The 24,766-nt window shown below is 40.1% G+C and overlaps 1 protein-coding gene across 3 annotated transcripts in view; it reads right to left on the reverse strand.

Annotated features, from left to right (window-relative positions):
- The window catches only part of sec22a (SEC22 homolog A, vesicle trafficking protein), an 83,427-nt gene that overhangs the window by 52,874 nt on the left and 5,787 nt on the right, over window positions 1-24,766 (reverse strand). For 2 of the 3 annotated variants that reach the window (XM_069934787.1, XM_069934786.1), the window contains exon 2: window positions 18,126-18,327. In XM_069934787.1, the coding sequence (XP_069790888.1) occupies window positions 18,126-18,307 (182 nt within the window). In that variant the 5' untranslated portion in view covers window positions 18,308-18,327. Of the gene's footprint in view, window positions 1-8,060; window positions 8,160-18,125; window positions 18,328-24,766 lie in introns of those variants that run through there. The other variant, XM_069934788.1, reaches the window with a different exon arrangement.

Genomic DNA, 24,766 nt, shown 5'->3' on the forward strand with positions numbered 1-24,766 from the left:
TGTCAGTGTCTCCCTCATGCAAGCCCAGCAGAAACAGAAAGATTTCATATCCTTCCACAACTATATTTAGAAATAGAAACTATTTGGCTGAAGGCTCAACAATACAAAGATATTGTCAAATTTCCTTTATAACCTATACCTTTATTCATTAAGTCAAAACCGCAAGTACAGATGGGGAAAACAGTAAGGAACTATTGATACACAGAAATATTTAGGGGTTTAAATCCAGAGTTCACTGAAAGTTATATGACAGGCAGATAGAATAGTACAAAATGACATTAAGTAACCTTGACTTCATAGGCTGAGGCATTGAGAATTGAAATGTCATATAGCTGTTGTACAAAACATTGGTAAGATTGCACTTTAGAGTATTGTTACAATCAACGCTAGGACTTTCACCAGGACATTATCTAGAATGGAGGGCTATACAAGTAGTCCCTGGTTTACAGTAGAAAAATGTCAAATTTTCAATGTTTTAAAGAATATTTCAAGATTTTCCATAATATTTTGAGGTATTCATTAAGAATAGCATACAATTTATGTTTCATTAATTATGGGCAGTGATTGATAAAATGCAAGAATTATAGCAAGAATATGCAGACCATTATGATGTGGGAAAGTATAGAAAATGACTACAATATACTGAAAAATCAGCTTACGGGCAGTACTCAGGAATGGAATCCTTGCATAACACACGGACTGCCCTTTGTTATATAGAGATGATGGATAAGGTAGGTTTATTCTGACCAGAACATTGGAGATTGAAAGGTGAAGGTTTATAAGACTATAAGCGGCATAGATAGGATATTTATCTAGAAACTTTTTCCCAGGGTAGGAGGGTCCCAAGGAGGTTTAAGGTGAGAGGAGAGAAGAGTGATGAATATCTGGAATGAATTACCAGAGATTGTTGTGGAGATAGATATAATTACATTTCAACGTGTCGAGGTGATCACGTCTCTGACACAGAGGCTGGGCCCCCAGCTCAGAAGGGAAGTGGGGAGAAGAGGAGAGCAATGGTGATTGGGGATTTGTTGGTTAGACGTGGATAGGAGGTTTTGTGAACGAGATTGAGGCTCCCAGATGGTATATTGCTTCCTAGGTGTTGGAGTCAGGAATGTATCTGATCAAGTTCATAGCATCCCAAGTGGGGACCAATGACATAGATAGAAGTTGGGATGAGGTCCTGAAGAGGGAATACAAGGAGTTTGGAAAGAAGTTAAAAAGTAGGACTTCAAGGGTGGTAATCTCAGGATTGCTGCTTGTGCCACACACCAGAGAGGGTAGGGAGAGGAAGTTGTGGCAGATGAATGCGTGGCTGAAGAGTTGGTGCAGGGGTCAGGGGTTCAGATTTCTGGATCATTGGGATTTCTTCTGAGGAAGGTCTAACCTGAACTGGAGGGGGACCTATATCCTGGCAGGCAGGTTTGCTAGAGCTGTTGGGGAAAGTTTAAACTAGTTTGGCAAGAAGGTGGGAATCAGAATGTGAGTGAAGGGTTAGGGTAGAAGGGAACCAGAGTGTTAGGGTCGAGAAAGAGGAAAATAGAAAAAAGTAAAAAATAATGTGCAACAAAGAAGACATAAAGGACAGGCAGGTGGAAAAAAAAACAGGATAATTTGCTGTACAATAGAAATGCAGCAAAATTGGTAACAGATACTAGTCTGAGTGTATTAAACGCATGGAACATTAGGAATAAAGAAATGACCTAGTTGTAAAGCAACAGATTAAAATATATGACATTGTGGCTATCACCAAGACATGGCTTAATGGTGGATGTGATTGCGGGCTGAATGTCCAAGGGTACACAGTGTATAGGAAAGATATGCAGGTAGGTAGAGGGGATGGTGTGGCCCTGATAGTAAGCAATGATAATTAAATCACTAGAATGAAGGGAATATATGATCAGAAGTGGTAGAATCCTTATGGACTGAGTTAAGAAATGGCAAGGGTAAAAGGACCCCAATTGCAGTTATATACAGACCCCCAAACAGCACCCGGGAAGGGGACTACAAGTTACAGCTGGAAATATAAAAAGTATGTCAGAAGGAAAATGTCAAAATAATTATGGGGGTTTGAACATGAAAGAGGATTGGGAAAGTCAGGAAAGTACTGGATCTCAGCAGAGAGAGATTGTAGAATGCACATGGGATGGCTTTTTGGAACAACTTGTCGATAAGCCCATCAGGGGATCGGCAGTTTTGGACTGGGTGATGTATGTATGTAAGTGAGTCAGTTAGTAAGTGAGGAAGTCAGTCAGACAGTTAGTAAGTAGCCTTTATTTGTCATTTTAAACCACCTCACTGACAAAAGGCAAAGGAGGAAAAACCCAACACCCAACCCCAACCAACCAATTTTCCCCTGCAGCCGCTGCAACCGTGTCTGCCTGTCCCGCATCGGACTTGTCAGCCACAAACGAGCCTGCAGCTGACGTGGACTTTTTACCCCCTCCATAAATCTTTGTCCGCGAAGCCAAGCCAAAGAAACCAAACAGCAAATGCAGTGCACAATTTAAAAAAAGACAAAATAGAGAAGGTGTAATGAACCTGAGGTGATTAAGAGAATTAAAGAAAATGGAACCTTTAGGAAGTATGATTGAGTTCAGTTTCAAGTTTGAAAAGCTGATATCAAGTGGGTCAAAATTTCAGTGGAATAAAGGAAATTATAGTGGTATGAGAGAGGAACTGGCCCAATTTGACTGGAAAAGTAAGCTAGATGGAGGGACAGCAGAGCAGAATTGGATGCTATTTCTACAAGGAAGAAAGAAAGTACACGATAGATATATTCCAAGAAAAAAGACCGTGAATGTAAAAATGTGGCTAACGTGAGGTTAAGGCTAAAATAAAAGCAAAAGGAGGGCAAACAAGGAAGCTAAAATTAGTGGGAAAAGAGGACTTAGAAACTTTTAAAAACTTTAAAGAGACAAAAAATGTCATTAGGAAAGAGAAGATGAATTATGAAAGGAAGTTGGCAAATGTACAAAAGAATACTAAAGAGGTTTGTAAAATGTATGAAGAGTAAGAGACATGGCTATATATAGGACAGATTGAAAAGATAGATGCTGGAGGAATTATAATGGGTAACAAAGAGATGGCAAAGGAACTAAATAGTATTTTGCATCATCCTTGACGGATGAAGACCATAGCAATATACCTGATTATCAGAAGTCTCAGGGAATAGAATTAAGTACAGTCAAGATTACTAGAGTAAGCAAAATGGAATAAAGATAGATAAGTCTCCAAGACTAGATGAGATGCACCCACGGGTTCTGAGGGAGGTGGCTTTGAAGATTGTGGAGGCATTGGAAATGATTTTCCAGAAATCAATAGACTCTGGCATGGTTTCAGAGGATTGGAAGGTCACAAATGTAATTCTGCTGTTTAAGAAATGAGAGAGACAAAAAATGGAAATGATGGGCCTATTAGTCTTACGTCTGTGGTTGGAAAATTATTGGAATTGATCCTCAAGGCTGAGATTATGAAATACCTCAAAGTGCATGATATGATAGGTCCAAGCCAGCATGGTTTCATGAAGGGAAGATCCTGCCTGACCAACCTATTGGAATTTTCTGACATAATCTCAAGTAGGATGGACAAGGGAGAGGCCGTGGATGTTGTATATTTGGATTTTCAAAAGGCCTTCGGTAAGGTGCTGCATAAGAGCCCACTTAATGATAGTCCATGGGAATACAGGAAAGAGATTGAGTGGAGCATTGGTTGATAGGCAGAAAGCAAAGGGTGGGAATAAAGGGATCTTGTTAATGGTTGATTGCTGGCTACTTGTGGCATTCCGCAGGGGTTGGTGTTGCTGCTTCTTTTTACAATGTATATTGATGATTTAGATTATGGATTGAATGGTTTTGTGGCTAATTTTGCAGATGACACGACGATAGGTGGTGAAGTAGGAAGGGTTGAAGAAAGCAAAAGGTTGCAGAGAGACTTGGACAGCTTAGGAGAGTGGGCAAAGAAATGGCAGATGAGATACAATATTGATAAATTTACGGTTGTACATTTTGGAAGAGGAAATAAACAGGCAGATTATTATTTGGATGAGGAGAAAATTCAAAATCCTCGTGCAGGATAACCTAAAGGTTAACCACCAGGTTGCATCGGCAGTACAGAAAGCAAATGCTATGTTGGCATTCATTTCAAGAGGAATAGTGTACAACAGTAAAGAGGTGTTGATGAGGCTCTATGGTGCACTGGTGAGACCTCATTTGGAGTAGTGTGTGCAGTTTTGGGCCCTTTATCTTAGAAGGGATGTAATGATGTTGGAAAGAGTATAGAGAAGATTTATCAGGATGATTCCTGGAATGCAAGGGCTAACATATAAGGAATGTTTCTTGGCTCTTGGAGTGTATTCATTGGAGTATGGAAGAATGAGAGGGGATCTCATAGAAACATTTTGAAAGCTGAAAGGATTGTACAGAGTAGATGTGAATAAGATGTTTCCCTTGGTGGGTGAGTCCAGGACAAGAGGGCACAGAATTAGAAGGTATCCATTTAAAACAAAGATGAGGAGAAATTTTTTAGCCAGAGGGTCATGGATTTGTGGAGTTCATTGTCAACCACTGAGGGAGTTTAAAGAGGAGATTGATAAGTATGTAATTAGTCAGGCTATCAAGGGATATGGGAAAAGGCCAGAAATTGGAACTAAATGTGAGAATGGTTTAGCTCAGACCTGCAGAGCAGACCTGATGGACCAAATGGCCTACTTCTGTTCCTTTATTTTGTGAAAGGTTTGGACAGGTACATGAGTAGGAAAGGCACATGAGGCCAAATGGGATAAGCTCATATGGGCATCACAGCTGGCATAGATGTGGTGGGCCAAAAAGACCTGTATTGGTATGAACTGTTATGATTCTGCAGCTTTCTTAATTGGCTTCATTGTCTTTAGTCATCTACAGTACTCTCTGGTGCCTCTGTTCATCTAGACCTTTTTAAACTTTAATTTTTGTATTATATTTCCTCTTCTCATTGTCCTTCTGAGATGTATCACTTCATTCTGAATTATGCCTTTCATGCCTTTCTCTCTCAGTCTTTCAATGTCTTCCTGAACTCTCTTGTTTATCATTTAATATATTTTCAAGATCAGTCAGGTGTAAACCTTGAAATTATGTTGTTTAACCAAATCTAACTCATATCAGAAAAAGCAGAGGTTCTAGTATCAACTTCTAAGATAGGCTCCAGCTTAAAAAAAAATCAGGAGCGACATGGTTGGCATAGTGGATAGCGCAACGTCTTTAGTTAATTGGGTGTAAATTGGATGGTATGGACTCGAAGGCCAAAGTGGCCTGTTACCGTGTTGTATGATTAAATTTTAAAAAATTAAATTCAATTGTTCACCATTGTTCTTCATTTTGCTGTAGTCAAATTTGTATCTACCCCTTTAATCCCACAAGGTATATTTTTTCTGCTACATAATTTCCCAAACATCTTTTGAAACTATACACCTGTCGAGTATAATTGCAAAAATAATGCAGATGTTTGAAAGCTGAAAGAACATAAAAAAAATAATAAATACTTAGTTGGACATCTGTGAAGAGAAAAAAGAATAGACGTTCAGGGTATATCATATTTCCCTACTCACCTGTATATTAAGAAATAGTGAATGATTGACAAATATCAAGCATGAATGACCCCATGCTTGAGTAAAATTGCTGTAAAAGTTCGTGTAACATAATTTTCCTTTAACCTAGGGGCCATAAGAACAAACAAACAAAAGAAGAAATGGGCCAAATGATCTCTGGAACCAGCTCTGCCATCCAGGGATAGTATCATAGGTGCAGAAAGGATGTCATGGAGATATCGTCTACTGAGTCAGTAGTGGTGAGGGGTGGGGGGGTGGGGTGAGGTGATCAGAAACAGAAAAAGAGCTATAATCTTATTGGGAATATTCTTATAGTCTCCCAAAAAGCCTCCAGGCCATTGAGGAAAAGATAACTATGCAGATTATGGAAAGGTGCAAAAATAACAGCATTGTTGTCACAGAGGACTTCAATTTTTCTAATAGTGACTGGTACTGCACAGACCTCATTAATCAAAAGGTATCTCTCTTTCTGGTGAACAATGAAACAAAATATTCATTAAGGAACTCTTCACCCCCAGGTACATGTTCCCCCACCTTTAATGCTGGAGTGGTCCGACCACCACTCTAATCATCCTCTTTTTCTTCATGTACGTGAAGAGTGCATTGGGATTTAAATCTTTATTGCAAATCCTGTCTGTTATTAAATTTCTTCCTGCCTACTTTATAGTTCCTACAATCCCTGCTTGAATTTTGCTTCCTAAACATTATGCATGCTTACTTCCTTTAGCATATTATCCTTTCCCAATCTCAGTGGGACAAACCTATACAGAACCTGTATAAGTGGTCCCAAAACTTCCTTCACCTTTTCTGTGGTGCATATCCCCATTTATTCTCACAACTTCCTGCTGAATACCATAGTGCTCAGCCCATCCCCAATTAAACACTTACCCATATTGTCTGCTCTTATCCTTAACCCAAGCTACGCTAAAGGTCAGGGAGTTGTGGTCACTGTCTCCGAATTGCTTGCCCACTGACAAATCGGTGACCTGATCAAGTTTTTGCCCAGGACTACATCCAGTACTGCCTATAGATCGAGTCAGCCTGTCCATATACTGTGTCAGGAATCCTTGGACATGCTTAACAAATTCTGTCTCATCTAACCCTGATAGGATACATCCTGGGTTATGACAGGAAGAAATTGTTGGCACATTGATGATGATCTTTGTGTTCTCCCTGGCCATAGATGGCCAGTGGATCATGTAGGTGCCAGAGGATTAGAAGATGGCAAAACTTAGCTCCTTTGGTCAAAAGAGGAAAAATGGAGAATCCTGGGAATTATAGATCAGTGAGTCTTACATCAAAGGTGAGCAAATCATTAACAAAAATTCTTCAGGACAAAGACATACAAACATTTGGAAAAACATGGTCTTATTACAAGCCTAAATGAGCTTTTTTGAGGAGCAAACGAAAGAAATTGATGAAGGTAGGGTAAGGAACGCGGAGTATATAGATTTTAGTTAGGCTTTTGACAAGGTTCCCCATGGTAGGCTCAAAAGGAAGTCATGAATCATGGGATCCATGAAAATTTGACTGCATGGATTTGAGATTGGAGCCCACAAAAGGCAGAGTGGTAATAGATGGTGGGTATTCTAGAGGTCACTGACCAGTGGTTGAGGACCCCGCTTTGTGATTTTTCTAAATGTCTTGGTTGAAGAAGTGAGGTGGGTGAATCAGTAAGTTTGCAAATGACACAAAGATTGGAGATAATGTGGATCATGTAGGTTGCCCTCGGTTACAATGGGATATATAAAGGATGCAGATTTGGACAGAGAAATGGCAAATGAAGTTGAATCTGGAAAAATGAGAAATTATACTTGAAGATGGATCATATAGTTAAAGGCAAGATCCTGAACAGTGTGAACGAACAGAAGGATCTTGGGTTTAAGTCCATAGATCACTCAAGGTTGTCACACAAGTTGAAAGGATAGTTAAGGCGGCATGCATCGAGTTGTCCTTCATTAGTTGGGGGATTAAGGTCAAGAGCCATGAGGAAATGTTGCAGCTCCATAAAATTCTGGTTAGACCACGTTTCTGAGTGGGTGATGAGGAGATTTATCAAAATGCTGTCTGGATTGGAGTACATATCTTCTTCATAAGGCTGAGCAACCTATGGGTTTTATCTTTAGAGTAACAGAGAATGAGTGGTAACTTAATAGAGGTATATAAGATTACAAGAGGTCAACAGCCAGCACTTTCTCCTCCCACCCCCCCCTCCCCCCCACGCCCAGGGCAACAATGACCCATGTCAGAGGACACCCATTTAAGATGACTGGAGTAGTTTAGGGAAACATCAGAAGCAAGTATTTTTAAACACAAATAGTAGTTGGTGTCTGGAATGCACTTAAGAGGCTAGTAGTAGAGGCTGATACAATAGGGACATTTAAAAGACACTTAGATAGTCACACGAATACAAGAAAAAATGGAGACTTCTATACTGTGAGGAAGGGAAGGATCAATTGATGTAGAGTAGGCTTACGTAGGTCGGGACAACATCGTGGATCAGATGTTGTGTTTTTTTACCATGTTGTAATATTCTATGAGCCTTAAGCTCACGGCTGGCCCAAAAGACTGCAGATGTTGGACTGTGGAGCAAAAAACAATCTGTTGGAGAAATTCAAGATAAATGAATTGTTTGCATTTTGGGTCGAAACATGAATCTTCAACTGTTCATATCTAATATATTTTGTGCTTGTATGTCTGTTTTCCATGCAAATCAATTTGGAGCACTCTCGAAATGTCCAAGGAGTTGAATGTCATGACCATACTGAATTTAACCTTTAAAGTCAAATGAACTTCAAGTTTTTTTTGACCAGTTTATGCTGACTTGCATTACTGTTTATCATGCAAGTATTTACTAGCACTGACTTGTATTACTGTTTATTAGAATTGTGGCAACATTTGATGCTGAATGTCATGACCACATTGAATTTAACCTTTAAGGTCATATGAAGTTCAAAAGTTAAAAAAAAAACAACACAAATTTGCACCAGGGACACCTCAATTAGCTACAGTGCTGTGCATCAATGTACATTTAGAATAAAAACAAGTGACCAAACCCATTCAATATGGGCCCAAAAAAAGTGAAGCAACATTGGCATAAACAAAAGAGAAAGCAAAGAACATCAGTCTCGCCTCACTGTTGATGCTTCCAGACATGCAAGGAGCAGGCAACAGGAAACAGAACAGCAACAATACGCCCATCTCAGTTCTTAGGCATCCAGATAGACAAGGGGCAGGCAGTGGGAAACAGAACAGCAACACCAGGCCTGCCTCAGTGCTCACGCCTCCAGACAAACAGAACAGCAGCAATACACTTGTCTCAGTGCTCACTTTATTGTGAAGCCCTTAGTTGAGAATTGTTTGTTTATGTTTTGCTAGAAGTCAACTTTGTTTGAAACTTGTATCTCTGTTACAAAGACTATAAATGTTGTGCTTGAAAAAATATATTTATGCAGAATTACCATGAAGTTTTTTCAATATTTTGTTTCAATCACGAAGTCAACAACTGAGTGTTTTATTTCCGGTCAATGCTAGGTATACTCCTCGACTTACGACGGGGTTGTGTACCAATAAGCCCATTGTAAGTAGAAAAAGCGTAAGTCAGAAAAGAATACTGAATCTACCGAACATCATAGCTTAGCCTACCTTAAATGTGCTCAGAACACTTACTGTAGCCTGCAGCTGGGTAAATTTATTTAAAACAAATCTTATTTTATAATTAAATGTTGAATACCTTATTGAAAAAAAAACAATGTTCAATCATAAAATGTAGCACCAGCCAAAGCATACATCAGCTGTTGCAAGAGAACCAATAACGACACTCACACCAACACCATCATGCGGTGAACTGTGAAACTACAGTACCAAGAGACTATGTAGAGGTACAGTATTTTCATAGAATGCATTTCGCTATCGTACCATCGTAACTTCAAAAAATCGTAAGTTGAGCCATTGTAAGTATCTTTTTATATATACAGTAAAACCTCGTTAGAAAGTGGTATTTGGGGTCCAAGATTTCATACCGTGTTACAACCGAGTCATGGAAAAGATGCATAAACGTCAGAGTGCCCCGCACCAGCCACCCCTGCCCTGACGTCCCATGCCGGCCACCCCTGCCCTGAAGTTCTATACCGGAAGACCCTGCCCCGAAGTCCCGCACCTGACAGCCCCATCCCCTCTGCCTGACAGCCCGCCTCCCCACTGCCCCTGCCCCGACGGCATGGGACATCGGGGCAGGGACGGCCGGCGCTGGACATTGGGGCAGGGCAGGTGTGGGACGTCGGGGCAGAGGCGTCCCGTGCCAGCTGCCCCTGCCCTGATATCCTGCGCCGGCCGCCCCTGCCCCAAAGTCCCGCGCCGGGGAGCAGGGGCAGCGGGCAGGGGGGCTGTCAGGCAGCGGGGAGGGGGGCTGTCAGGCAGCGGGGAGGGGGGCTGTCAGGTGCGGGGAGTTGGGTTGCCGGTTGATTGTCATCAGCCCGCCCCTTAGCAGTTTGGGGTCCACAGACACCCGCGCTATAAGCGATTACACATATTAACGAATTGCGTTCTAACGAGGTTTCTTTCACACACACACACAATTACATACATATATAGATATACCCTGTGTGTGTGTGTAAAAATATGAATACTTGTCCTACATATTTATTATTTGTCTGTGTTATCAACCATGAGAGTTTACATGTGTCATTGCTGTTGCAGTTTATGTACTAAAAGATGAAAATGCTAAAGTAGCCATGAAAGACCTCAGTACTGCTATTAGCAAGCTATGGACATTGCATCTTGGGACTTTAATCAGATCAATCTATGAACTGTGCTTCCAAGATTTTACCAAAATGTTTCATGTACCATGAGGGGAAATAAAAATTTAGATCACGTTTATACAGATGTGGCTGATGCTTACAAAAGCCCTACCCTCCCTCACCCGAGACAGTCTGACAATTCTTCATTGTTTCTGTTTCCCAAGGATAGCCCAGTTATTAAACGTGTAAAACCCACTATGGCGACTTCAATCCAATGTATAGTCTCTTGAAGGCTAGGTGAGACACTTGTTCGTGACTCATTTCAATTATTTCCAATACAAATCCAGATCCTTAATTTAACATTTAAACTGTTAACTATCTTCTTTAGCATTCGACGAAATGACTATAAATATCATTTGCATTAAAGTTCCGTGAATACAGAATGCTAACGGTCAACACTCTTCTCTAATGTCGCCAATTAGCAGCATACATTACTCCCAATTACCAGCATACATACCATGCATGCTCCAGTCAGCACTCCGATATACTAATGCATTGTGCACACTCTGGAACTTGCACATGCGCACAATAACAAAAATGGCCACGGAAAGTCAAACGAACTTGGACGGACACCTCTGATGACCGCACAGGGATCAAGGGACACCAACCTAACAAGGTATGTAAAGGAATTACTAATTTTGGCTCCTACACCCACAATGAAGACTATTAAGATCTGGCTTGAGGGAGATGACTTTGTTCTTCAGCAATATTTCCAACATAGATTGGAGGGTGTTTGCTGCCCATGCTACCTCAAGCTCTCAGATCAATACAGATTTACAGTTAGTTCCCAACGTATGACCTATGCGACTTATGACTATTGTACATACAACTGAATTTTAAAAAAATTATTAAAAAAATAAAATTTACAAGGTTTATGTTGTATTTTACAAACTATAACAGGGATACAGGACATTCAAGAGCCAAAATGTGCGTAGTTACCTTGTTAGTCGGTGTTCTGGGGTCCCAGGGCTGGGCACAGCCACCTTGATTCCTGTGCAAATGCACCAGTCTTCGGTTGCCGCATATGTGGTGGGTTTGTATATTGGAGTTTGGTTGGCGCATGCGTAAGAGTTAAGGATATGATTTCAATATCGTCAGGGCGCTTAACTCTCATGCATACGCCTAACAAACTCCATTACGTGAACCCATCAAAGGCTCATGCATGTGCCAACTGAAGACTCGCGCATGCGCACAGGAATCAAGATGGTCGCATCCAGCCCTGGAACCCTGCAACACCGACTAACAAGGTAAGTATGGACCAGAATGTGGAAAGATTCACCAAGGTTGAATGACAAATTCAAGCAGCTTTAAGTTGTTATCGTCAAATCTATGATGAAAAAAGATTTGATTAAAAAGTTTACTTTAAGATTCCGATTCTCCATGTGCGCAAGCAAAATTCCAACTTACATCCATTTCAAGATAATGACTGATTCTTCAGTCCCCACTATGGTTGTAGGTTGGGGACTACCTGTATGTACAAACTCTGTCCTCGAGTACATCAACAAGTATGTGGATAGAGTGAAATCGCAAAAATTAAAAAAAAAATTTTGCTAATCAAAAATCATGGATGAACAGTGAGGTTCACCTTCTGATCAAAGACAGAGATTTAGCCTTCAGATCTGGAGAATAGAAAACTTATAGCTCAGCCAGGGCCAACTTAAGGAGGGGAATCTCTCAGGCTAAACATGCACACAAACAAAAGATCGAAGAGCATTTCAGCTCCTCAGACCTCTGGCACATGTGGCATGGCACTTTCTTTGATTAATAAAGAGTGATTTCTGTTTACTTTATTTCTTTAAGTGAAAAATAGATTCAGAATAATGGTGAACATCTAGGGGGGAGAGGTGAGGGGTGTTGGAACTGATATGGACTGACTAACATCCCCCTCCATTTTACAGGTTGTGATCTACACAGATGGTTCGATGTTAGTCAGTCCATATCAGTTCCAACACCCCTCACCTCTCCCCCCTAGATGTTCACCATTATTCTGAATCTATTTTTCACTTAAAGAAATAAAGTAAACAGAAATTACTCTTTCTCTATTAATATTAAATCACTCTGTTAATATTAAAGCTTAAAGTATTTAATATTTTACTCATTAATATATAATGTCGTGTATTATTTTAAACAACATTAACGGGATGAGGGGGGTGTTATTTTTATTTTATTTTTTACTCTTAATATTATTGGACTCTATAATTATGTATTGATAAAATCTGGGTTTTTTTTCTTTTTTTTTTCCACCTGGATTTTCTACATGTTTTATCATGATAGAAAATAAAGGTTTGAAATACCAAGGAGTTGAGAGAAGAGAGGTGAAGGGGAAGTATTGTTTGAAATTAATTTTAAAATATATTAATGAGTAAAATATTAAATACTTTAAGCTTTAATATTAACAGATTTAATAGCCAAGTGAAAAAAAAAGAATATTGGCACATATTAAGAAAATGAAAGTAGATGTAGGTTTTTTGCAAGAAACTCACTTAATTGAAAAAGAGCATCAGATGTGTGAATTAGATTGTTACACATATAATTTTAACCTTGCTTGTAACCTAAATATTATAACCTTGATTGTAGAACAAATATTATAACATTGATTGTAACACAAACATTATTAATCAGATTGTAGAACAAGTATTATGAATTAGATTGTAGACCATATGTTAACTTGGGAATTTACTAATGTACGGGGGGTTAGCTAGTTTTTTGCTTGGGGGCAAATGGGATGAAACTTGTAAACGGGCAATGGGATCGGGGTGATGGATGGGGGGTGTACGCAAAGGAGGTTTGGGGGAGCCCTCGCCCACCAGCCGAACTACCCTGTGAACAGAACCCGTATAGAGCTTGGCAATAATAGGCGAACTAATGTAACGCGGTGGTAGCATAGTCAGGGCGAGATTGTCCTCTAAAGAGGACAAAGGAGGGATTGTAAGGTAAAACATCATGAGATGGGAATGTGTAAGGAGTTACCCTGTGCAGGGCTGTAACAAGAAGGGGAGGTGTCCTTGTACTCCTGTTAGGTAAAACATCATGAGATGGGAATGTGTAAGGAGTTACCCTGTACAGGGCTGTAACAAGATGTGAATGCATCCTTGTACTTACAAGATAAGAGAGACATTGATGGATTGAGAGGCAGGAAGCTAGCAGGGAAAGGATAGCAACAGTTTTAGTCATTGGACAAGTAATGATATGATGATGTTCTAAGCATGTATCCAAGGGTATAAAAAATCACCATTTTGCTGATAACGGCAGAATGCATTCTCCGACTAACATTGTTAGTCGCAAGTGTTACAATCCGGTAATAAAGAACAAAGAACCCTGATTTCGACTCAGTCTGGTGTTTGTCTCACTCATTCATGAACAAAGCAGACCTAACAGATGTTAAAAAGAGATGGGGTAGGATATGTTGCAGTTTCCTCATTTAATTTAAAAGCAAAGGGAGTAGCAATTTTAATAAACAAGACTCTTCTGGTTAAAATGCAAAATGTAGTAACTGATCCTGCAGGGTGATATGTTAAGGTACATTGTCAAATCTTTTTTTTTGGAAAACTGGACATTTATGAACATAATGTAGATGATGAAAAATTTATACAAGAAACATTTCTTAACTTAATAGGTGGGGACTTTAATTTTTGTTTTAATCCAGTCGTAGATAGATCAACAAGAGCAATTTAATAGATGCATAGAGAAGAATACATCCATGAGAAAGAGACTATTCTTTTGTATTCAAATAGACATTATTCTTATTCCAGAATAGATCAGTTTTTAATATCTGCAGATTATAAGGCAAGAATTTTATCTGATCATTCTCCCTTGTTGTTGACAATAACAATGTTGGATAAAGAAGAATTAGTTTACAGATAGAGATTTAACTCTGTTATTAAAAAGTTAAGACTTTTGTGATTTTATTAGACACAAAAAAGATCCTTTTTTGAGACCAACTCTAATTCGGTTAATAATAAATTCATTTTATGGGACGTAATGAAAGCGTATTTAAGAAGACAAATAATAAGTTATACTTCTAAAATCAAGAAGGAATATATGAAGGAGGTAGAACAGATAACAAATTTAGAAAAAGATTGGCAAAGACAGATTAATGAAGAGAAACGGAGATGTCTAATTAATAAGAAACTTCAATTTTATAATTTACAAACATATAGGACAGAGAAAGCGATAATGAGAACTAAAAGAGATAATATGAATTAGGTGAGAGAACACCTAAGGTTCTTTCATGGCAGTTAAAAACAGAATAAGTATTGAGAACAATTATTGCAACTTAAAATTATCTTAATTTAATTATAAACCTCAAGAAATTAATAAAAAATTTAAACAATTTTATACAAAGTTAATCAAGTTAGAATCTCAAAATGATGACAATAAAATAGATATTTGTTTTGTCTCAAATAAATTTACCAAAATTAAATTTGGAAGATCAAAGAGAACTGGGTGCTCCCTTCACCCCAATTGAGGCGAGAGAAACACTGAGCTCATCACAAAGTAATAGACTTCAGGAGAAGATGGTTTCCCACCTGAATTTTATAAATAATTTAAAGATTTATTAATCCCCCTTTTATTGAGATTTAGGACAGGTGGCGAAAACACATACTTCACTGGAATCTTTTAACACAGGAATAATAACTGTAAAACCAAAAGAGATAAAGACCCTTTAAAGCCATCATCATCTAGACTTATTTCATTATTAAATGCAGATTATAAAATAGTAGCAAAGATATTAGCGAATAGGTTGGCCAAAATTTTACTGAAGTTAATAAATATGGATCAAACTGGATTTGTTTAAAAAAAATAAAATCAGCAGATAATGTAACCAGATTACTGAGTATAATACATCAGCACAAAAGAGGTGAGTTAAGTGTAGCAGTGGTTTTTAGATGCAGAAAAAGTGTTTTTATTAGAATGAGACTTTTTTGTTTAAAGTTCTTGAAAAATTTGGGTTGGGATAAATATTTGCAAATTGGATTAAAGCTTTAAATAATAGACCAAAAGCTAAAGTCGTAACAAATGGGCAGATATCTGAACCTTTTCATTTAACTAGATCTAGTAGGCAAGGGTGTCCATTATCTCCAGCTTTATTTATTTTAGCAACTGAAGCACTTGATCTGACCCTGATATTAAAGGTTTTTAAATTAATCGAGATCAGCACTTTTTTTTTTTACATTCTACATGGTCATGACCAAAATTGAGACCGTTTTGGATAGAATTAGTAATATCTTTTGGAGCAAATCACAGGAGTTAAATTTCCACAGAATCCAATATTATTTTTACTGGAAAATGTTTCAAGGGTAAGACCAAAATTTAAATTGAATTTATATAAAAAAGAAATTGCAAAAGTTGCATTAGCAGTTGCAAGAAAATGTTTAGCAGTGACATGGAAATCGGATTTTCATAACATGCGGAAATTCATTCCTCTTGAGATTACATATAATTTGAGAAATAAATATGATACTTTTTTGAAAATTTGGTACCCATATTTACATATTGTAGGTATAAATTTATAAATGGTTTCCCTAAACCTCGTTAACTCCTTGGAATAAATAAACAAATAACATTGAAAAAGGTTAGAATTGAAAGACAACCAGGTCTACTTTTTTCTTTCTTTACTAATTATACTTGTTCCATCTCTCTTTCTTTTCTATCCCTATTGGGGGAGAGGGGTTGGGTTTTTTATTTATTTCTTATTGGGGGTTTTATAAAACCATCATGTATAATGGATTTTATATGATTACACTATTATATTTTGATATGAATACATGTATGGAAAAATTAAATAAAATATTCAAAAAAGATTAGAAGGGTATATCTAAAATAATACACTACAGGTCAAGAGCTAGATCAGATTAGCAGAAATAAATCAGTAAAACACAAAAGTCTTGACTGAAGTAAAAACACAATGTTGGAGAAATTCAGCAGGTCATAACCATTTACTTTATATAGCAACATTTTGGTCTTGAACCCTTCATAAGGTATGAGCAAAACATAGGCATAAAATGGTGTGGAGGGGTACAGGGACACAGGCAGGAGATAATAGGTGGAGAAGGGAGGGAGGGCACAGCAGTAAACAGGGGGAGGGGGGCTGGCTCTGTGAATGGAGGGGGAAGGGATTGGAGAGCTGGAGGAAAATAGCAGAGGGATAGTGAAGAGATGGAGAATGGGAAGTTGTCCAGCAGAAACCAAAAAGTCTATGTTAATGCCCTCCGGATGGAGAATGCCCAGACAGAATATTAGGTGTTGTTCCTCCAATTTACAAGTGGGCTTGGTTTGACAGAGATAAATCATGTACTGATATTGAGAAAGTCCACTTTATGCAGTGCAACATTGTATGGAAATAGATCAAGGAAAAGTACAAAGGAAAATGTTTTACAAATGATTAAATGATTGAAAGTTTAAAGTATAGATGGGTCTTCAACACTGCTTTGTTTGAACTTTAATGACACATGCAAAAGGAAGAGATATGAATTAAGCATCAACATTAGTCCACAAAACTCACAATTAAAAATAAAGGTATTTAGGATAAGAAAAAATGCTCTTCTCAGCCTGTGCTTTCATTTCTGGGTTAAAGATGTCATCATCTTCATTCATTTCCCTGTATGGTAAAACCACATTTTCAGAAGCTCGAGGCCAAATGCAGATGGTACTAGGAACTGCAGAAAAATGGATTTATGAAACAACGAGAAATAGTTTCCAGAGGCACATACCTCCTGAATAATTGTTAAAGTTGGCTTTGTTTCATTTTATGGCAGCAAACAAAAGCAACTTTAACATAAATTTACACAAAGTGATAAATAAGGGGTCAAATACATATCTAATTCACTGCCAACTATTCATCATTACATACAATTTACAAACGACAGCAAGCGATCCATGTGCGATAAAGCACAACTGACTCTTTAGCTGACATTGACCTATACAGACGTTTGAACACAGTGCTTTACAGAAGATATTAATTTCCATTTAGGTTTACACAGCTTTACTCTACTTGTTAACAACCAATAATATTCCTCCTCATTCTGCAAAACAAACACAATGTTAGTTTTTCTTTCCTGAAGTTGAACAATAAATGGTGCATTTCGAGGTGGGAAATGGCAACGCCTCAGTGACATAACTTATAATGCATACTAGGCTATTTAGTCCGGTTTCTGTATGTGGCTTACAATCAAATGTTTGATGGGTGTAATGTTGTGCCATGTGATTCTGCTCTCACTACTTAAAACCAACCATCCTCAAACAACTCTTAATCCCTACAATGTTAGCTCTCAGCAGTCATAAAAATGTACATACAAGTCCACACAGAGACTTGAGGACATAATCTTACATAGACAGGTACGTGAATGAGCAGGATGCAGAGGGAGATGGAATTAATGCGGGCAAGTGGGATTGACATGATTAGTAAAGCCACAGTGGGCCAGATAGCCTGTTTCTATGCTGTACAACTTTATGAAACACTACATGAAAAAAGTGATAGAAATATGGAACTTTCCTTTGCAAAGAGCAATTGATATTTGCCCAACAGTTCATTTTAAAGCCAAGGTTAAACAGCTTCTTTTCCATTATACCAAAATCAGGGCTAAATCCTATCCCTGCAAATAACATCAACAAAATTCAATTAAACTTTGCCTGATTAACAAAAATGACAATTTTGAATGGAATTCTCTGGCTGCAAAGAAACATTTAAAAACTGCTTCATTTTCTTCTCAAGTAAAGAGGCCAAGGAAAAGTCAACTCACTGTATATTGTAATGTTCATCTTTTAAAGTACATCGATCAGGCAGGTGGCTTAATTTTTTTGACAGAACTTTCAAGTGTTTCTTGTTTTCCTGTACTCCTTTATTATGTTCATAATCTGTTGAAGCAGAAAGTGGAAGGCCATCTCGAACACGAACCACTGAAGCAAACAAGACCATAGACATTTCTGGTTGTCTCAGCGATGCTGAAAAACATTGAAGGAAATGGTTTTGACAAATTACTACATTTTAAATGTCACTTCCAAAATATTATATTCAAAATTGGTGAGGCAAGGTTAAAATATCCTGGTAAATTACGATATAGTTATACATTTGTCTAAAGAAATAAAACTTGTTCAACCATAGAATGTTAAACAATCTGCCAATGTACAGAGCTATATAAAGTGGGTTCCATCAACATTTTGCTTAGATGTTACATCAGACATTGATGCCAGCTACTTACTGCAAATGCAGTTCTTAAATTGTCACCAGTTTCCAATCTATCCTTCAGATGTCCCTGCAATTTCTCATTGAGCTGCACAGTAAAGAAGGTGCAGCATTCAATGCCTTGAGTTCTCTGAAGCAGCAGCTGATCTCAGCAGCACTGCTGATTTGACAGTACATTAATTGAAACTGCTGCAGATCTACAAGACGGACAATATCCGTGAAGAAAACAGGTCCTTTGTCATGCAGGGTAGATTGGAAACATTACAGTGCCTTTCCATTCTACAGGTACTAACAGTCATATATCATGTATTTCTTTTGGATTCTAGCACATGCCATTTCAATTTTTTTAAAAAACTGCCTTGAACTACTTTTTGGCCTCACTACCCAGTAGAGAGAAAGGGGGATCAACAAACCACAGCTAGAAGTTTCAGAGTGGGAAGACCACAGATTCTATGGTTCGAGTGATAACTCAAACTTGTCTTTTGGCTTAAGTAAAAGGAATAATAATTTAAAGGAGATAATCACTGGCAATAGCATAAAAACATTTATGCTGATTTCAAGGAATGAAAAGACTAATGGGAATAAAGTAAACTAAAAATGATAGATATCCAAACGTAATATAGTCCAAATTATTCAAGAGCACAGTAGGAATAATGCAAAAATGTTTAATCAGTAACTAATTAAGCTACCGTATTTGACTATATATAGGACCCACTGGCATATAGGACCACCCACCATTTTTAGCATGAGATTGTTTTAGTATATTTACCTTCAATCACCTCGATGGAAAACCTCCAGCCTTGATTGGCCGAGATGATGAAGCCTCCAGCACACGAGCAACAGCAGCAAAAAGTCCTCTTGCCCACCGCATGCTGAGGCACAGGCTGCTTCCCCCCACCATACAAATGCCAATTGATTGACAGGACCCACAGACATGCGAGGGCAGGAGAGAAATAAGCCAGGGCAAAGGGCAGGGCTCAGGCCCACCGTCATGGGGAGCAGACAATAGATCGCTTGCTTTGAGGGGAACACTGAGCCTCAGGTATCAGAGTCCATGCTGAGCCTTTGTTTGACGAGCATGGCTTCCCGAACAGATTAAATAAGACGCGGGGGTGGCAATGAGCAAGCGCGGGGGCCATGCTCGTCAAAGCCTGATCATAGAAGTCCAGTGCATCTCTCACAGCACCGTAGGAGAGAGGGAGTGAGAGGGGGAGAGAGCGAGCAGGATCGAGTGAGTGGACCTTCTTACCGGGGGAAGTGAATGGCAGCGGTGACTCCGGAAAATGCAGGCCACCCAAGGGAAGGTGGTCTGCGAAGTTGCGGGCCCATTTCCTGGACAGCCGCAGCACCTCTGTGGGCTTCTTGAAGCTGGGTGAGTAGTTTGAGCGCTTTCCTCCTGACGCCATCTTGGGGAGGAAAGCCTCCACTAGGTTTGCATTTCGGTGCCCAAAATGGTGGCTCCAAAATGTCACCTTTGCATATAGGACCCGGAGTGGTTTTGAGGGAAAAAAGAGGGGTTCTATATGCCGTCAAATATGGTACTTAATTGCTTTATCTTTAAGCACTGTTAACACCAAGAAGTTTTACAACATTTTTACAAACTACAATAACATCTGAATAAATCTACTGTACATTCCATTTGTGCACCATGTGTAAATCTGTGCCTTAATTAATCTTTCCACTATATTAAAACACATTTTTACTGCTCTGCTGTCAAACTCAAATTTATCACTTGAACTTTTACATTTCAAAAACAGCTGGCCAACTAGAATTAAAATGTTGTGGACTAAAATAATATTCGCCTTTGTCACAAACTTTGTTAAATTGCCTGGACCCTGACTCCATTTCTGTTCCTGGCAGGTATCTGAAAGAAAGCTCACCGTTCCCAACTTTGTTGTCACATTTGCCTCCGAGCAGAATTTCAGAGCTCACATTTATTTCAACACTAATTCCATTGATTTACACCTCTGTTCACATCAACAATTTTGCCCCTATCTCAGCTCATCTCATGCTGATATGTCCATTCACATCAGAGCTAACTGATCCAGCAAATGAAGTGAGTGCTGCACCAGAGGGATCAATGGGATCTCTAAATTTTATCATTTCTATTAATGACCTGGATGAGGGCCTAAAGGTTTGCTATTAAATTTGTTGATGACACACAAGAGGAAAACAAGTTTAAGGCAGAAGTATGAAGATTCTTGACTGGTTGAGGACATGAAAGGTTATTGGGGTAGGTGGGAATGCAGGGCTTAGGTTCCAAACATATTAAGATTCAAGTTTCAAGATTTTTTTTATTATTGTCATGTGCACATTACACAATTTTTTAAACACTGAATTGCCGCAAAGACACCCAAAGAGGTGGCCTCTTGTTCGCATGTGTTTCACCAGATGCCCACAACATGCTCTGGAACAATGAGAGCTTCGCAAGATAGTGAGAACATGCTGAAATGTTATCCAGGGCTCAAAAAAAATATCCACAAACTCATAGAAATCACTGGTCTGTGACCAATGGGGATGGAAGATCAGAGAAAGTGTTAGTGGGAGTTTGTGGAGGCCATTTCGCAGATGGGAGCTTGAGGAGCCGCCGTTCTGGCGGGAGGGGCCGCCGTTCTGGCGGGAGGGGCCGCCGCTCTGGCGGGAGGGGCCGCCGCTCTGGCGGGAGGGGCCGCCGCTCTGGCGGGAGGGGCCGCCGCTCTGGCGGGAGGGGCCGCCGCTCTGGCGGGAGGGGCCGCCGCTCTGGCGGGAGGGGCCGCCGCTCTGGCGGGAGGGGCCGCCGCTCTGGCGGGAGGGGCCGCCGCTCTGGCGGGAGGGGCCGCCGCTCTGGCGGGAGGGGCCGCCGCTCTGGCGGGAGGGGCCGCCGCTCTGGCGGGAGGGGCCGCCGCTCTGGCGGGAGGGGCCGCCGCTCTGGCGGGAGGGGCCGCCGCTCTGGCGGGAGGGGCCGCCGCTCTGGCGGGAGGGGCCGCCGCTCTGGCGGGAGGGGCCGCCGCTCTGGCGGGAGGGGCCGCCGCTCTGGCGGGAGGGGCCGCCGCTCTGGCGGGAGGGGCCGCCGCTCTGGCGGGAGGGGCCGCCGCTCTGGCGGGAGGGGCCGCCGCTCTGGCGGGAGGGGCCGCCGCTCTGGCGGGAGGGGCCGCCGCTCTGGCGGGAGGGGCCGCCGCTCTGGCGGGAGGGGCCGCCGCTCTGGCGGGAGGGGCCGCCGCTCTGGTGTGAGCTTGAGAAGGCCATGCATGACAAGTAGAAGCATAGAACAACCTACCCAGTCTATAAAGCATTAACTACTCAATGTGGCAGAGTCAGATGATCCTACCATGGCTACTTTATCCCCTTTGGAACCCAGAAATTGTTGTGGTAGAATGTCATCCTCAATCTTAAGGTACTGCCACAAAGATTAAGAAAATAAGAAAATGGACCATTCATGCATTCCAACAATGGAGACTGATAGAATTAAGGGTCTGTAAAACTAATTGTGAACACTGCTTAGAGAGTTTCAGTGCCAACTATCAAAATAATACAGGCCAATGCACAAAAGTTATGGAGAGTCTCAGGAGGTCATGTAGCGTTCTTTACGTAGGTAGCAAAGATGTGTAACCAACATTTTAGGCTAGAGCCCTTTGTCAAGGTACACATGCAAAAAGTAGGCAGGTGCTTCAATAAAATGGTGGGGTAGGGACAGGGGGAGGAGTACAAACCCACAGACAAGAGGTCAAAGGTGGATATGGGTGTGAGGGCAGAAGATAAAAAACCTGAGGGAATAGCTCTGAATGGAGAGGGAAAGGGTTGGGAGCTGGAGGAAGGCAACAGAGGGATAGGAAACGAGAAAGAGAGGAGGTAGGGGCCAAATGGTAACCAGAGAAGTCAATGTTCATATGATCTGGTTGGAGTGCCCAGATGGAGTATTAGGTGTTGTTCCTCTAAATTGCAGGTGACCTTGGTTTGGCAGTGCACGAGGCCATGGACAGACATGTCAACATGGGAGTGGGGCATGGAATTGAAATGGTTGACAGTGGCAACAACCCTGTTCCTGCAGTGGACAGAGCAAAGGTGCTCAATGAAACCCATCTCCCAGACTGTGTCCACTCTCTAATGTAGAGGAGAAACAGGCAGTTCTTTCATATTACTTAATGATTGTAGTATGGGAACAAATCATTCTTACTTATTTTCAATGATACCACTTTATCATCTACTTACAATCTTTATACAAAGTCCGAATCCAAACTACACGTTTAAATTTCCTTACCTTTAAGTTGTTAAATTCAGTTTTTAACGTAACATTCAGCTGGCTATCCTTAAACCAGCCGCAAAGTTCCACAAAGCTATTAAAGGCATTCATGTTGCAATACTTAAACTAAGTTCTATTGTGCAGCCAGCTGCAAGTCACTGTAAAACTGCCAAGGCTATTAAGACCAACAGCCTGAAAAATTTACTAGAAACAGCCTTTGAAATGCTTTTTTTCTACCATTTCAGGAGTCATTAATTCTAAGCACACACACTTAAACAGTAACAAACATTTGAACAGGAAAGATCATTCAGCCTCTCTATCACATTCCACCATCTAATCTGATCAAGGCTGATCTATATCTCAATTTCATCCATCCATCTTACCAAAGATTTGTCAATTTCAGTTTGGAAAACATTAATGAACCCATCATAAACTCCAGATTTTCAAATCTAAGCCTGACATTACTTCGGAATGGGCTCGTTTTATTTTTAGTCCTGTAGTTGCTGTAAACCCCTCCAGCAGAAAGTACTTACATCAATGAATCCCCAAACATCACAGGCTGTGGAAAAACCTGATGAAAGTTTACAAAATTATGAAAGGCAGACGTAGGGTAGAAAGTCATTCGTTTCCCCAAGAAATATCAAATTCAAGACAAATACGGGGGAAGGGAGTAAAGTTTGTGGAGATTTCTGAGGTATTATTTTCAAGCACAAAGTGATAGGTGAACGGAACATGCTACCCGGGGAGGTGCTAGAAGCAGATACCACAGCAATACTTGAAAGGCACATGAATGGAAAGGAAACAGGCAGATATAGACCACACATTGGATTGGCATCATGGTCGGTCAAAGGGCCTGTTCCTGTGCTGAACTGTTCCAGGGATCCTTTACCATTTCAAGCACTTCTACCAGATCTCCTAAAAACTTCTATTCTCCAGAAAACACATCCAAGATCGAAGCAATTTTTCAAAATGAATTACCAGTAATTAACCATCACATCAAATGATCATTCCAAAAGCATATTTAATACCTTGTCTATGTCTTTCTTACTGGGTGACCCACTTAGTGAGTGTCCCAAGGCAAGGCTATAGGCCAACATCATAATCTAATTGAATTCTATTCCCATCAAACAAGCACCTTTTCCCCAGGATCGGAGTAGCAAACAGCAGAGGACATCTGTGAAGGGAGGAAAGTTTAGGGGAGACATCAGGGGCATTTTTTTTATACAGAGTTGTGAGTGCCTGGAATGACTTGTCAGGGATGGTGGTTGAGGCTGAAATATTACAGGCATTTAAGAGATTCTTAAACAGGATGAAAGAAAAATAGAGGGATATAAGATAGAGAGGGTTTATTTTTTTTGGGTTGGCACATTGTGGGCTGAAGGGCCTGTACTGTACTGTAATGTTCTCAGTTCTAGGTTAAGTCAACATTTGGCAGCTCATCCATGCTCCAAGCCAACCAATGTCAATGCAGTGCACAGCACGTTTAAAAGGGTGCACAAACTGAAATCAGAAATTATTTTTTATGTAATTGGTACAAGAGAAGTACAGGAGAAATCAACTAAACTTGACTAAACCACAGGGAAGAGGGCCCATAAACCTTGAGCAAAGTCCTAAGTGGGCTATGGCCATAAAAAAGGATGAGAATGGCTGCTTGAAGCTGTATGATTTTCAGAATTGCAAATATCTTTTTCATTTTTCTGGTGCACAGCATTTAAGCAAATAACACTTCAAATATTTGCACTGCATTGATGTAGAAAGTGAACAGGCAGAATCGAATCTGTTGATGCCAAGAGTACCATATATATCTTTCATCCTTCTCCAAGCTCTGAAGTCAGAATTCATTATGTCAAGTTGGCTGATCCTAGCTGCATCCTGAACTGGAATTTCAGAGATCAGGAGTTAAGAGAGATAGATAATGCCAGAGTAAAGGTCATAGAGAAAGTATAACATCAGGGTCGAAATGCAGATTGAGGGCTGCA

This window comes from Narcine bancroftii, chromosome 4, assembly GCF_036971445.1.
Source record: "Narcine bancroftii isolate sNarBan1 chromosome 4, sNarBan1.hap1, whole genome shotgun sequence".
Classification (NCBI taxonomy): domain Eukaryota; kingdom Metazoa; phylum Chordata; class Chondrichthyes; order Torpediniformes; family Narcinidae; genus Narcine; species Narcine bancroftii.